Below are 15,505 nucleotides of genomic sequence, written 5' to 3'. Positions count from 1 at the left end.
GCCAAAACCACTCAAATGGGAAGGCTCAGGAGCCCAGAGGGTGGGGAAGGGGCATTTCCTGGGTAGGGGTCAGGCCCCCTCACCCAGCCCAGGTGTATGTGACATAAGCTCTCATTCTGGAAACATCTGGAGAATTCTTTCCTCCAGGTGAAGCAGGGCCTGCAGGAGGCACTCCTCACCCCCGTGTCCCCCCAGATCTCCCCTTCACTCACTCCCCAACAGTAAGGGGACCAACTTCTTCCCAGGGTGCCTCTGGACATCCCCCACTCAGAGATGACCACCCAGAGATGGATCCCCAGGGCTGTGCCTCTTGGTATTGGCTTTCAATGTTTGCACTTCCTGCTTGGCTTCTGAAAGCTGCTCCTCACCTTCTGAATTCCCACATCGCCACTCTCCTGCCAGGCCCAGGGCGAGAGGGTGTATCTTGCTGGGGCCCAGCTGGGCCTTCCTCAGTTTACCCGGCCTTCCCTGCATCTTGTCTTGGTCAGGCCTTGGATTCTGTTCCACCCCCAGTGAAGGACCATGTGCTGGGTGCTGGGCTGGGCACTCGCAGCCTGGGGGGAAGACGATGGTTTCCCCTCCTGCAAGGTTCTCATGACCAAGAGGAGGAGGGGGAAGACAGAGAGCTGACAGGCTGGGCCAGCAGTACGGGGACTGCTTTGCAGGTCATAGGGACAGTGTCCCAGCCTGGTGCAGGACTTTCTTGGAAGACTTCCTGGAGGACTTTGGCTGCATTGGCACTGCAAGCCAAGGTGATCTGGCAGCAGGACCAAAGGGCCACTGCAAACTCCTGTGCAGGTGGGTGAGGGGCACTGGGAGGGAGGCACCTTGCATTAGGCTTTGAGTGTTTGTCTGCAGACTGGACTGCGGGGGAGGGGGGTCCCTGAGCTTCTAGGTGGCCAAGAGAGCAGTTTTGAGGCCACTCAACAGACCAGGAGGGCAAAACCCACAGGCACCCTGGGGACTTCCAGGATCTAGCCTGTGGCCTTTCATTGGCCTCAGTTGAATGTCCTGTCCTCTGGGCAGCAACTCTCTACCCAGGACTGTCAGAGAATCAGGTGGTGTCGGGGGTGGGGCAGGATGGTCTGAGTGTTGGTCACACAGTGGCCCTGGATAGACTGTCTTTATCCACCCTTTGTTTTGGATGTGTCACACCTCCCAAGCAGTCACCCTAATGTGGATATCAAGGGCAGGGACAGACGTGCCTGTAATTCAGGCAGAGCCCCTGATACTAGGGGCCTGTTGTCCAGGATGGGGCGGCCTTGAGGAAATCTCGTGAGTACAATGAGCACACAGTACAATCGTGAGGCCAACGGCCTGTTGCAATCATTGTTCAGTTGCAGCTTCTACTGATCAAGGACTTGCGTGCCAGGCTCTGCTGCTCACTCACATGTCCTCCCCACAGCCCTGTAAGGCAGGTGGCTTTATGGTCCCCAAGGCATGGAGAAGACTGAGTCTCAGGGGTCACATCAGGAGGTCAAAGTCGCAGAGCAACATTCTAATCCATCTGAAAACACATGCACTGAGCTACTGCTCTACATGTACCTTACCAAGATTTCTTATTTTAGAAACACACTTGTGGCACCCTCTCTGGGCTTCTGCTCTGGTGAAGCTGCTAGCATAGAGGTGTGAGCGCCTCTGCCTCTCTCCCACAGGGACCATGGGTGTCACAGGTGTTCACCCCTGCTGGGAAGGGTACTCTGGACACTGTGATCTGAGATTTAGAGTTCACGGGTGACGTCAGCACAATGGCTTCCTAGTTGGCCATCGTAACACGACTCTGGGCCCCCCACAGGATGCGGAGAAAACCCTGGGTGAGAGCTCTAGAAAGCAGGTAGGGAGCTGCAGCCCCAGCCAGGGCTCTGGGAAAGTTGGTCGCATTTGGCTCGCCTTGCCCCTCCCCCCGCGGCATGGAGCGCTCGCAGAGGAAACCCCCCAATTCCCGCTCCTCCCTGGAGACAGACAGGAAACGTGTAGCTTGTGGGGCCGCGGGCCTGGCCGCCTCGCCTGACTCGCAGTGCGGACCCGCCCTGCGGAGCGCTAGGATCCAGGTGGAAGCCTTTACGGGGGGGCCGAGCCTGCAGTTCCACAGGCGGGCGCCGGGGGGCGCAGGAGCCCGGGGCCGAAGAGTGAACAGGGGCGAAGAGGGAGCTGGGCAGGGCCCACCTCCCGGGGTTTGTTTAAGGGTATTGGGGTTCGGGTTTTATCCTCCTGCTCACACATGCACACATACAGACCCACCACACAGAAATCTACACACCCGCAAAGCCACCCATACTCAGACAAAACTCACGTACGAACTCAAACATCAACTCAAGGGGCACAGATTATCTCACAAACACACACACGCACGCACACACGCAGACCCAGCACCAAGTGCCCTGGTTCTCAGCGAGGCCCGTGGATGCCTGGGCGGGACCTCTTCTGGTGGAGGCTGCTCCCTGCGGGGCTCAGGGTCCTCGCCCGGCTTGCAGCACAGCCCAGATTCCTAGGCTCTGGTGTGGCCGTGACAAGTTTAAATCTGGGCGTCGGGGCCAACAGGGTTGGTGTGTGTGTGTTGGGGCAAAAATTACAGCTTTCCCTCAGCCTTCACTTCCTGTTTGTGCAGACCTCAAGGTCAATCAGAGTGGAGAGCTTAGCACCCCCCAAGGTCTTTCCTGAGCATGCACCCAGCTGCACACAGCCCTACACACATACATACCCTCTTAGATTCCCAGGAATGTGCCAGAGCTTTTCAAAGCCCCTGTGAACACCTCACACTCCAGCTTCTTTTAAGCTGTGTGGTTAGTGTATCGTTTGCACCGTTATCCATTCCCTCAGGCAGCTTTGATTTTCCACAGCTGCCTCTGATTACCTTCAACAAACTCTCCTGAGAAAGGGCTGTTTGCACGAAGGGAGCTCTCAGGTCACACAGACAGCCCTGCTCACGGGGTCTTCCAGGGAACTCCCAGCCAGAGAAATGGTGACAATTCTTTGGGAATGAAGCTTTGAAAATGTTCCATGTCCTGTTCTCCCTCAGGAGGCTTTCCTGGGAATGCACGTGTTTCTTTTCAAGGCCCCTGCTGAGCTGGCGAGTGGAGGAGAGGACCAGACAAGTGGAAATGCCACAGAGCTTGCTGTTCATTCTGAGATTCAGCCATATATCTTGGCAAAAATGCTCCTGAATAGTCATGACATTTTGGTTAATTCCCAGACTTCTGAAAAAGTATCTGATCATTTTGACAGTTTATTCATTGCTCTTCTGGAGTGGCCAATTCTCAGAACTCTGCCGTTTTTGCTGATATCACTGGTCTCCTGAAGGGTGTTTATGAGACCTTAGATGTCTTAAAATGTCTCCATTCATACTTGACTAATAGTTCAGCTGCGTATAGAACTCTAGATTAGAAATAACTTTCCTGCAGAATGGTAAAGGCATTTCTTTTTTTTTTTTTTTTTTTGTGAGGGAGATCAGCCCTGAGCTAACATCCATGCTAATCCTCCTCTTTTTGCTGAGGAAGACAGGCTCTGAGCTAACTTCTATTGCCAATCCTCCTCCTTTCTTTTTCCCCAAAGCCCCAGTAGATAGTTGCACATGCTCCTAGTTGCTGCATGTTGGACGCGGCCTCAGCATGGCTGGAGAAGCGGTGTGTCGGTGCGTACCCGGGATCCGAACCCAGGCCGCCAGTAGCTGAGCGCGTGCACTTAACCGCTAAGCCACGGGGCCGGCCCAAGGCATTTCTCATTGTCTTCTACCTCGAGTGTTGGTGTTGACAACTCTTATGCTACTTCAGTTCCTAAAACTGAGGCTACTTTCTTCTCTATAACTCTGCAAGTATTTAGGTTCTTGTTATGGTCACCCTGCAAAGCAGGAGAAACACCCAAAATTTGAATGGGTTGTGAACTGATAACACCAAGATGTCACTAGGAGTATATGAAAAGCTTTACTGTTTGCATCATTGAGGTCTCTTGGCAGAGCAGGACTGGCCTCTCAAGCAGGTGCTCCATGCCTATGACACCAACCCCAGTGAAATCCCTGGACACCGAGGCTCGGTTGTGCTTCCCTGACTGGCAATACTCTGTGCATGTGTCACTCATTGTTGCTGGGGAATTAAGCGCCGACCCTATGACTCTCCTGGAAGAGGACAAATGGAAACCGGAGCCATGCTCACCTGTGTGTCTGTCTGTCTTTCCTATGTGTCTTTTACCTTTGCTGATTTAATCTGTATCCTTTCCTGTAATAAACTATAACTCGTATAGATGGAATGTTTGTGTCCCCCAAATTCATATGGTGAAACCTAATCCCCATGTGATGGTATTTGTTAGTGGGGCCTTTGGGAGGTGATTAGCTCATGAGGATGGAGTCCTCATGGATGGGATTGGTGCCCTTATAAAAGGGAACCCAGAGAGATCCCTTGACCCTTCCACCAGGTGAGGACACACTGAAAAAGTGACACTCTGTGAACCAGAAAGGGGGCCTCACCAGACAGCAAACCTGCCAGAGCCTTGACCTTGGACTTCCCAGACTCCAGAACTGTGAGAAATGAAAGTTTGTTATTTAAAGTCCACTCATTCCATGATATTGTGTTGTAAGATCCCAAACAGACGAAGACAATAACCATGAATATAGCAGCATTTCAGCATTCTGAGTCCTTCAGCAAATCACTGGACTTAGGATGGGCTTGGGGACCCCCGACACGGTGGCTTCAACAGTGGGATTCACTAGAATAACCCCGACTCACTGGAACGTGGTGAAGGCATATTTTGGGAAAGGAAGAATGAGGTGGCGGTTGACGAATCTTCATTCTTGAATGGTTTCTGCATCGCTCGTGGTGTGACGCAGCAGCTGCACTGTGGTCAGTTACTGGAGGTAGAAGTGATCTATGGAATTCGGAAACGATAGAGCTAACCTCCAAGAGGTTGGTTCACTGGAAATGTAAGGAAATGCAAAAAGAAACAAAAACAAAAAAATTCTCCAAGAAGTAGGCTAATATACAATCCCGAGGCTATTGCTATGTGTAATTAGGTAAAATGGAAATAAAGGAGAGGGTGGGGAGAGATGCTGCCCCAAGCTGGGATTTCATCTGGTCTGAGTTATGGCCATTTGTGTCAGGGATGCTCCCAAAGGGAAAAATTATGCTGGGACAACAGAAAGCACCTCTGTGGCCTCTGGTCACCAAAAACATAGTCCAAGTGAGGGTAGAGCAACACCAGGAAACTACTGAAAACTTTCCTTTAACCTGAGAAGGGGGATTATTCTCCCCCTCCTTTAAATGCCATGTGGAACTTGCCAGATGAAGTGACTGATATGCTGCCTGTGCATGCAAGTCATGCTGGATTCGCTTGATAGAGATCAGGATATTCGTCCACCACAACCTAGAAATCATTAACAGAAGGAAAACTGGAAAATTCACAAATATGTGGAAGTTAAACAACACACACTTAAATAACCAATGGGTCAAAGAAGAAATCATAAGAGAAAGTAGAAAATGGCTTGAGATGAATGAAAATGATAGCACGATATACCAAAACTTATGGAATTCAGTCACAGCTGTGTTCAGAGAGAAGTCTGTAAGTGTAAATGCCTACATTAAAACAGATCTCAAATCAACTACCTAAGTCTACACCTTAAAGAAGCAGAAAAGGGGGCCAGCCCCATGACTGAGAGGTTAAGGTTCCACGCGCTCCGCTTTGGCAGCCCGGGTTCGTGGGTTCAGATCCCAGGTACAGACCTACTCCACTCTTCTGCCATGTGGTGGAGGCATCCCACACACAAAATAGGGGAAGACTGGCACAGATGTTAGCTCAGGGCTAATCTTCCTCAATCAAACAAAAACAAAAAGAGGAAGATTGGCAACAAATGTTAGCTGAGGGTGATTCTTCCTCACCAAAAAAAAAAAGAAGCAGAAAATTAAGGCAAATTAAACTCAAAGCCAGAAAGACATAATGTAGAGCAGAGATAAATGAAATGAAGACTAGATAAATAATACAGAAAATCAATTAAACCAAAAGTTGGTTCTTCAAAAGGATCAACAAAGCTGGACTACTTTTAGCTCGATGGACTAAGAAACAAAGAGAGAAGACTCAAGCTAGTAACATCAGAAATGAAAGTGGGAACATTACGACTGATTCTGCACAAAGAAAGCGCATTATAAGAGAGTTCTGTGAACGGATGTATGCCAATAAATGGAATAACCTATTGATGAAATGGACACTTTCCTAAAACACAAAACTAACCAATACTGAATAATAAAGAAAGAGAAAATTTGAATAGACCTTTAATTAATAAGGAGATTGAATAATCAAAAATCTCCCAAGAAAGCAGCGAGAAAGCAGCGCCCTGGACCTCATGGCTTCATTGTTGAATTCTACTAAATATTTAAAGAAGAAATAAGATCAATCCTACTCAAACATTTCCACAAAATGGAAGAGGAGGGAACACTTCCTAACACATACTGTGTCCAGCATTACTCTGGTTTCAAAGCCAGACAAAGAAACTACAAGAAAAGAAAACTACAGGCCAATATTCCTCATGAACATTGATACAAAAATCCTCAAGAAAATACTAGCAAACTAAATTGAGCAGCATAGTAAAAGGATTACATAAGTGGGAAAGGTTTATGACCAGATGAGGTTTACTGACAGAATTCAAGAAAGACTGAATATATGAAAATTGACCAATGTTATACACCATTTTAATGGAACGAAGAACAAAAACTACATAATCATCTCAATTGATGGAGAAAAAGCATTTCACAAAATTCCACACTCTTTCATGTTAAAAACACTCAACAAACTAGGAATAGAAGGAAACCCACAGCAAGCATCATACTCAATGGTGAAACACTGAAATCTTTTCCTTTAACATCAGGAAAAAAGAAAGGATGGTCACTTTAGCCACTTCCATTCATCAGAGTACTGGAAGTCCTAGCCATGGGAATTAGGAAAGAAAAAGAAATACAAAGCATCCAAATTGGAAAGGAAGAAATATCATTATGTCTCTTCACAGGTGATATGATCTTGTATGTAGAAAAACCTAAAGATTCCACAAAAAACCACGTTAGAACTTCTAGACGAATTCAGCAAAGCAGCAGGATACAAAATCAATGCACAAAAATCAGCTGTGGGCTGGCCCCGGGGCCTAGTGGTCATCTTCGGCACACTCCACTTTGGCGGCCCCGGTTAGGTTCCCTGATACGAACCTACACCACTCATCAATGGCCATGCTGTGGTGGCGACACACATACAAAATAGAGGAAGACTGGCACAGGTGTTAGCTCAGGGCCAATCTTTTTCAGCAAAAATAAATGAATAAATGAAAATCAGCTGTATTTCTACACACTAACAATGAACAATGCAAAAAGGAAATTAAGAAAACATTTTGATTTACAATAGCATCAAAAAGAATAAAATACTTAGGAATTAACTCAACCAAAGAGGTGAAAGACTTGTACAATGAAAACTACAAAACATTGATGAGAGAAATTAAAGAGGACACAAGTAAACTGAAAGACATCCTAGGTTCATGGATTGGAAAGCAATATTGTAAAGACATCAAGACTACTCAATATGATCTCCAGATTTAATACAATTCCTATCAAAATCCCAATGACTTTTTTGCAGAAATAGAAAAATCAATCCTAAAATTCATATGGAAACGCAAGGGACCCCAAATAGTCAAAACGATCTTGAAAAAGAATAAAACTCATACATCCTGATTTCAAAACTTACTACAAAGCTACAGTAATCCACACTGTGGTACCCGCATAAAGACAGAGATATAGACCAACGAAGAGAATAGAAGTCCCAAAAACAATCCCTCATATGGAGTCAAATGATTTTGACATGGGGGCCAAGACCACTCAAGGGGGAAAGGACAGTCTTTTCAACAAATGGCGCTGGGAAATCTGGATATCTTAATGCAAAAGAATGAAGGTGGACCTTTACCTAGCACCATATACAAAAATTAATTCAAAGTGGATCAAAGACCTAAATGTAAGAGCTAAAACTAGAAAATTGTTAGAAGAAAATTCTTAGACAAAACTTCTTAGAAGAAGGACAAAGATTCTCAACATTGGATTTGGCAGTAATTTCTTGGATATGACGCCAAAGGCATAGGCAACAAGAACAACAAAAAACTAGAGGGGGCTGGCCCTGTGGCCTAGTGGTTAAGTTCAGCATGCTCCACTTCAGTGGCTCTGGTTTAGTTCCCCAGCACAGATCTACAACACTCATCGGTGGCCATTCTGTGGTGGCAACACACATAGATAAGTGGGGAGGATTGGCACAGGTGTTACCTCTGGGTGAATCTTCCTCAGGAAAAAAAAAAAGTAGACAAGGTGGACTTCATAAAAATTAAAAAATATTTCATGTCATGATACTATCAACAGAGTAAAAAGCTAACTTGCAGAATGGGAGAAAATATTTTCAAATCACATAGTCACACGATGCTTAATCACGGGGACACATTTTTAAGAAATCCATCATTAGGCGATTTCGTCATTGTGTGAACAAAATAGAGTGTACTTACACAAACCTAGATGGAATAGCCTCCTACACACCTAAGCTCTATGGTACTAACCTTACGGGACCACTGGCACACATGCGGTCGTCGTGCCTACACGTTGTTATGCGGCACATGACTGTATCTGATAAGGGATTACTGTCTAGAATATAGAGAGAACTCCTAAAAATCAAAAACAGCAGCAAACACACAAATCAATTTTAAAATGGGCAAAGAACTTGATAGACACTTCTACAAAGAAGATCTACAAGTGGACAAGAAGCACATGAAAAGATGCTCCACATCCCTCATCAGTAGGGAAATGCAAATCAAGAGCACAATGAGATCCCACCTCACACCAATAGGATGCCTCCTGTCATCAAAACAGAAAATAGCAAGTGTTGGCAAAGATGTGGAGAATCAGAACCCTTGTGCACTGCTGGTGGGAATGTAAAATGGTGCAGCTGTTGTGGAAAACAGTCCAGTGCTCATATATCCACAAACTGAAAGCAGAGTCTCAAAGAGATATTTTCCCCCATTTTCACAGCAGCAGTGTTCACAACAGCTGAGGGTAGAAGCAACCCAAGTGTCCATCGATGGAGGAAGGGATCAGCAAATGTGGTCTATACATACAATGGAGTATTATTCAGCCTAAAAAAAGGAAATGCTGACACGTGTCACAACATAGATGAACGTTGAGGAAATCATGCTAAGTGAATTAAGTCAGTCACAAAAAGACAAAGACGGTATGATTCCCCTCATATGAGGTCCCTAGAGTGGTCAAATTCACAGAGATACAGAGTAGAATGGTGGTTTCCAGGGGCTATGGGGAGGGGGCCTGGAGAGTTATTGTCTAATGGGGACAAGGTTTCAGTTTTGTAAGATGAAAAGAGTTCTGGAGATGGGTGGGGTGATGGTTGCACAACAATATGAGAACTTAATAGCATTGAACTGTACACTCAAAAATGATTATGAGGGCAAATTTTATGTTGTGTATATTTTCACACACACACACACACACACACAGAAAAAGTAGATACTCAAACAAATATGACCATTTTACTGTAGGAGCAAAAAACCAGGGACGTGGCCTGTGCAGTAAAAAGTTTACTCAGTAGCTCTGGGATTTTCCACCCTTGCACATCCCCCCAAAAATGCCTGGCCCTTCACAACCTCCACGGAAACATCCCCTACGCCCTTGAGATGACCTGCCTGACAAGAGTGTCTCTGTACTTGGGGCCTGGGGTCACACCACACAGTTTCTGCCAGCAATGTGATTTATGGCAGGGGCCTTGGGCCACACAGTTTGACCTTGAGAGGGGCTGGAGACTGAGTAACTGAGGTCAGTAGTATGACTCTCTCAGTAAAGTGACTGACCCCCAACAAAAGCCCTGGACACCCAGACTCGGGTGAGCCTCCCTGGTGAGCAATACTCTCTGCTGTATCACTCATCATTGCTGGGAGAACTGAGCACTGTATGCAGGAATACTGTGGAGAGACAGCTAGAAGCTTGTGCTGGAAGTTCTTCCTGAACTCCACCTATGTGCCTTTGACCACTGCTAATTCTATGTGGATCATTTCTCTGGAAAGACCGTGACCGTGGGTGTAACAGCTTTTCTGACCCCTGTGAGGCCTTGTAGTGAATCCCTGAAGCTGAGGGTGCTCACCCAGCCAGGGATTGGGCTGATTCCTATCAGAAGCCCATTCACACTCCTCCTGCTCCCTGACACCCAGGAAGGAGTCAAGACTTCTACATGGACTTAGTCACCAACCAGGGCAGCCAGTGCTGGGTCTCCATGGGTGACTAGGGGGTAAGCTGTCACCTTCTGAGCCTCACTATACCCGTCTCTCAAATGGGGTTAAATGACAGGTGAGGCTGGATCAGGGAGGGGTAGAGGCTGGCCTGGGGAGGCTGATGAGGCCGAATCACTGGCTGTGCCTGGTCACGGGGCCAGAGTGGGACTCAAGCCAGGTTGGAGCCATCAGACTGGTTTATTGTACATCAGTGCTTCTCCAGGAGTGGGTTAGGCACTTGGTCAAGCCTCTAGCGGGGCACAGCACAGAGCTGGTAGGGGGAGGGGGTCACCAGTACACCAGACACACCGTGGTCGCTGGGGCGGGGCTGCCCAGCGGGCACCGAGAAGCTGAAGCGCTGCAGGAGGCAGGTGAAGAAGAGGAAGAGCTCCATGCGGGCCAGGGGCTCCCCGAGGCACGAGCGGCGGCCTGTGGGTGGGTATGGGGGGGGTCAGTGAGCCTGGGGGCCTGGGCTCTATGTCTCAAATCTCCCTCAGGAGGGGGCAGCGAGCCAGGCTCCCCACAGGCACCTGCTGAGAAGGGCATGAAGGCCTCCTGCTTGACGAAGCGGCCCTGGGCGTCCAGGAAGTGCTCGGGGTGGAAGCGGAAGGGCTTCTTCCAGACGGTCTCATCCTTCAGCACCGAGGACAGGTTGGTGAAAAGCCCCGTCCCCTGGCAGAAGATGCCTGGCATGGGTGGGGTCTAGGCTGAGGGGGTGCCTGAAACCCTGCCAGCAAACACACATGGGCCACACTCTCTGCCTGGCACACAAGTGGACACTTTCATGACAGTCTCAGCCCAAGAGCTTCCCGCCACCACCCCTGTCCCCATGGCAGGGCCACGAGAATAACCTCCCATAGGCACGCTCCGTGCCACCTGTCCTGGCATGCATGGCTGCTCCAACACACCGTGACACATTTTAGTTTGTCCTCCCCTGCCCAGACTGCGGGCTCTACATGGACCTGGACCACCCTGCCTCTGCTTCCTCCCCACACCCACCCAGGCTGGAGAGTTGGTGCCTGTGGAAATGAGGATTAGGTGGCTCGGGTTCCAGTCCTGGTCACACCTGGCAATGGCCATGCTGAGACCACCAGGGGGCAGACGGAGCTGAGCTGGGGTGAGCAGGGTCGCAGGCCTACCTTGGGGATGCGGAAGCCCTGCACTTCAATGTCGCGGGATGTCATGTGGGGCAAGCCCAGTGGGATGATGTCCCCAAAGCGCTGCACCTCATGGACCACAGCCATGGTGAAGGGCATGTGGGTCTGGTCCCCCATCTCTGGTCGCCGCGCCTGCCCTATCACCTCATCGATCTCCTGTTGGACACGGCCTGGACAGACAAGCGTCCCCACAGTGGTCAGAACCCAGGGTGCTAGACCCTGACCTCCTCCTGACTCCTTTGTAGGGGTTCTGCCCACGGGGAGGAGGAGATCACTCAGACCCCTGAGCCAGGGCCCAGCCTCTGCTCAGAGCTCCTGATGGTCAACCAAGCTCAGGGCCCCAGCCGGTCCCTCTCCTCCCTGGCCCAGCCCATCAGGCCCCCAGGCTGGGCTCACACTGCACATCCGGGTGCAGGATCATGAGCAGGAGGGCCCAGGCCAGCGTGGTCGAGGTGGTCACAATCCCAGCAAAGAACAGATCAGTCACCACCAGGCGCAGGTTCTCATCATTGAAGCTGCTCTCGGGGTTCCCCTTGGCCTGGGCCATGCAGAGATGGTGGGCTCAGGGGCAGAGGGAGAAAACCCCAAATGGCCTCCCACTCTGTACCCATTCAGCCCTGGTGCCTGATCACTGGGTGATACACAGGCCCCACCTTGCCAGGCTCCTCTCAAGGTCCGCCAACCCACAACCTCTGCCCTCGTCCATGGCAGCTCACCTTCTCCACCTCGTCCAGGAAGGCATCAGTCAGGTCTCTGGGAGGCTGGGCCGGGTCCCGGGTCATCCTGTTCTCAGCAACCAGCTCATCCACCAGGGCCATGAAGGCCCTCTGGGCAGGAAAAGCCTTGTCGACCAGCCCCGGGATGTGCAGGAGCACTGGTATGGCGTGCACCACCTGTGCAGGCCACAGATGTGGGGCCCTGGGTCCTCCCTGTGCTCAGGTCTTCACCTCCACCAATCAGGTTCCCGCTCCTCCCTGGGTGTCCCCACCATCAACCTCGTTCCTCCCCATGTTCCAACTACAACCTTCTCTCCTGGCCTTGTCCCGAATGTATAAACCTAAAATCTACATCTCACGGGTTCTGATGGCTTCCAATGGAAGAGGTACAGGTTCCTTAGCCCTCTCCAGGTGCCCGCTGACCCAACTCCCCTCTATCCAAATCCTCCTCCGCGGAGGCCCATTGTAGGCAGAGGGCTCCACCATGGGGCTTGCCCACAGGGCTCCTTGGGGCCTTCCTCCCCCGTACCTGGGGCAGAAAGCCAGAATTTTCCTTCAGTTGTTCATTTGCGAGGTCCAATAGCTTGAGGAAGCGCCGGTCGTTGTACTCGAAGCGGCGCCCAAAGGTGAGGGAGGCGATCACGTTGCCCACCGCTTTGTTCAGCAGGGCGTTGGGGCTAAAGGGGCGTCCTCGGAGGGGAAGGTGCAGGTCAGGGGGTCGCCTCCATCTCCCCCTCCCCAGCCTCCATCCCTGTCTCCTGTCCCTCAGCCCAGCACTCACCGGCCTGGTCTGCGAAGGCGGCGCAGAGGCACGAGGCCTCCTCGGTCACCCACTGCTCCAGTGACTTCTTGCCCATGCCGAAATTGCGCAGGGTGGACACGCAGAAGCGCCGCTGCTCCCGCCAGGCGCGCCCATAGCGGGCAAAGAGGATGCCTGGGGGCGGGGCGGACGTGGGTGTGGCTCGGGTGAGCCCTGGCCCCGCCTCTGCGCGCACACCATGCTTGTTGGCTCGCCCGCCCATCTGTCTATCCGGAGGCCATGCCCCGCCCCAGCCCTGCTCACACAGTCCCGCGCCTACATCCCCCACAGTATTCTTATTCTCTAAACCTTGCAGTCCCGCCCCCTTTACACCTCCTTCCGGAGGGGACAGATCCCAGCCTCTGCCCGCCCACATTGTTCGCCAGGTCTCCACACTGGGGGCAGGTCTTGGTCCCGCTCTTGGCTCTGCCCACCGAGATGTCCTTCCGTCCAGCGAAGGTTCCCGGCCCACGCCCTCCCCCGCCCACACCGACTCCGTGCTCCTCATTCCCGCCACCCAGACATCCCCTTCCTGCTCACAGTGGCCCGGCCCCGCCCACTTCCAGTAAGGCCCCGCCCTCCGCATCGCCTGCATCCACCTCCCCACCCTTAGCACAGGCTTCTTCCTCCACCTGCTGCTCCTTCAAATTCGCTGACTCCTCCCTGCTCCGCAGGTCCACCACCCTGCCTCCGCTTGGCCCTGCGGGTCTCAGGTCACTGCGGGCCAAGTCGCCGCTGGGCCGCAATCCTTCCCTCTTCCGCTTGCCTTGCGCGTGGGGTCCGAAGCCCAGGTGCTCAAAAACAGGCATAGGTGGGCGGTCGGCGGTGTCTTCGCTCTGAACCACCAACGCCTCGCGCATGGCCGCCAGCCCGTTGATTATGACCACAGGCGTCCAAGCCAGCTGCAGGCTGAACACGTCCCCGAAGCGGCTCCGCAGCTGCAGGCCAAGAGTCCAAGCATTCCACAAGTCTCACCCCACCCCAGGTTGCCTGACCCAGTCTCCTGGCTCTAGACCCTGGGGAGAGCCCTGGGCCGCCAACAGTGCGTGGGTGCAAGGACTTTCTCTGGCCTTGTGACGCTGGTGGTCACATCCTCTATGGTTGAGGACCTCACGTTGGATCAGATCATCCAGCTGTGACTTCGCAGAGGTCACCAAGATGTCAGGAGGCAAAGTTAGCATCCCATTTTACAGGTGAAGAAACTGAGGTTCAGAGTGGTGAGCAGTAAGGCTCAAGGTCTCACAGCAGTGAAAGATTTGAACCTGGTCACTGTCCCCTCTCAACCTCGATTTCCAGATGTCAATGGGGCTCATGACTGGACTCCCCTCCCCCAATCTCGTCGTCTCTCCCTGATGTCCTCAGAAGGGACTCAGGCTCACATAACTTAAGCCCTGTCCCACTGGATCCCAAACCCACTGCCAAGTCTTATCCCCCACCAGGACTTTGTCTTCTCTGACCTTTGATTGGAAAATTCAAACTGTCCTCCATGCCCTGCACAGATGCCCTCCCCCAGGAGGCCTCTCAAATCTGCCTCCAGTTTTCCACGCAGCTCCCTGTCCAGCCCGTGGCTTCACCACTACCCACTGTCTGCTGTTCAGTGGGTCTGCAGGCCCTCTGCTCCCCACCACCCCCAACCTTCCTCACCCGAGTAAAGCAGGAAAGCAAGTCGTGGAAGTCCAGCTGCAGCTGGTTGCCCAGCCCAGGGAGGGGCATGGGGCCTGGTGGGTAGCGTGGGGCCCAGCGTTGGCGTCGGTGCATCAGGTCCACCAGGAGCAGGAAAATGGCCACGGCCACGGCCAAGGGCCCCAGTGTCTCCCCGGTCAGTAGCCCCATGGCTGCCTCGGTGGGAACTGGGCTCCTCTGGACACACTGGCACCCCTCACCACACCAGGCACCTAGGACCAGGCCAGGCAGGGCACTCTCACCAACCCTGAGGGTTTGACCAGCCTGGGTCTCTTTATAATAGGAACTGAGACTGGCCTTTGCCCTCTACACTGAACCTACCTGTTGAGATGAATTTGCTGCCACAGGCTGCAGGGAGGGGCCAGGGAAGTTCTGTTGCAGGTGTGGCACAGAATTCCTGTGCCTGCTGCCCTCTCTAGTTGCTTATTCTGGGTGGGGGGTAGAGAAAAGGGAAGTCCCCACCCCCAGCCTGACTCCCCACCATTTACAGGTCCGAGGAAGAACCAGGGGTCTTCGGACTTGATCCTGCCCCCACCTGTCATATCAGGCTCACACTCCCTAATGTGGTCACAGCCTCATCCCCAGAACACAGTCTTGCCTTCCCATGTCTCACCTGCCTCCTCCTGAGTGACCTTCACCTCCCAGGTTTGTACTGGCACTCTCAGGGAGGTCACTATGCTCAGAGGGATGAGGGGAGGGGGAGTGGGAGGAGGGGTGAATTTCTCCGTATCTCTCATTTCACACTAGTACACTCAGTACACACAGACACAGATCACACACACATTCAGACACTACCCACCTACTCACAGACTGACACACAGCACATGCACACACACCTTTACCCACACACAAAACCACATGCACACACATTCATACA

The 15,505-nt window shown here is 51.6% G+C and overlaps 1 protein-coding gene across 1 annotated transcript; it reads right to left on the bottom strand.

Moving 5' to 3' along the window:
• Positions 1 to 9,522: 9,522 nt before the first annotated feature.
• Positions 9,523 to 14,793, bottom strand: LOC101391265 (cytochrome P450 2D14-like). The gene is made up of 9 exons (XM_087448822.1): positions 14,590 to 14,793; positions 13,712 to 13,883; positions 12,928 to 13,080; positions 12,676 to 12,836; positions 12,147 to 12,323; positions 11,827 to 11,968; positions 11,413 to 11,600; positions 10,804 to 10,945; positions 9,523 to 10,702 (listed from the first exon to the last, which is right to left on the bottom strand). The coding sequence occupies exons 1-9, from the start codon at positions 14,776 to 14,778 to the stop codon at positions 10,524 to 10,526; spliced, it is 1,503 nt and encodes a 500-aa protein (XP_087304948.1). The 5' UTR covers positions 14,779 to 14,793; the 3' UTR covers positions 9,523 to 10,523.
• Between the last annotated feature and the right edge of the window lie 712 nt (positions 14,794 to 15,505).

The sequence above is a fragment of the Ceratotherium simum genome, chromosome 25 (assembly GCF_057802395.1).
Source record: "Ceratotherium simum simum isolate JZ-2026a chromosome 25, ASM5780239v1, whole genome shotgun sequence".
Classification (NCBI taxonomy): domain Eukaryota; kingdom Metazoa; phylum Chordata; class Mammalia; order Perissodactyla; family Rhinocerotidae; genus Ceratotherium; species Ceratotherium simum.
Note: the sequence above shows the minus strand (reverse complement) of the source record. Positions and strands in the feature narration are given on the sequence as shown.

What these genes read in the sequence shown, in the direction of transcription:
- LOC101391265 (XM_087448822.1), bottom strand. Translation starts at nt 14,778, where the DNA reads ATGGGGCTACTGACCGGGGAGACACTGGGGCCCTTGGCCGTGGCCGTG. An exon ending in CTTCGGACCCCACGCGCAAG is followed by an intron (nt 13,081 to 13,711) that starts GCAAGCGGAAGA and finishes CCCCGCCCCCAG; the next exon opens with GCATCCTCTTTGCCCGCTAT. An exon ending in CTTCATGCCCTTCTCAGCAG is followed by an intron (nt 10,703 to 10,803) that starts GTGCCTGTGGGG and finishes ACCCACCCACAG; the next exon opens with GCCGCCGCTCGTGCCTCGGG.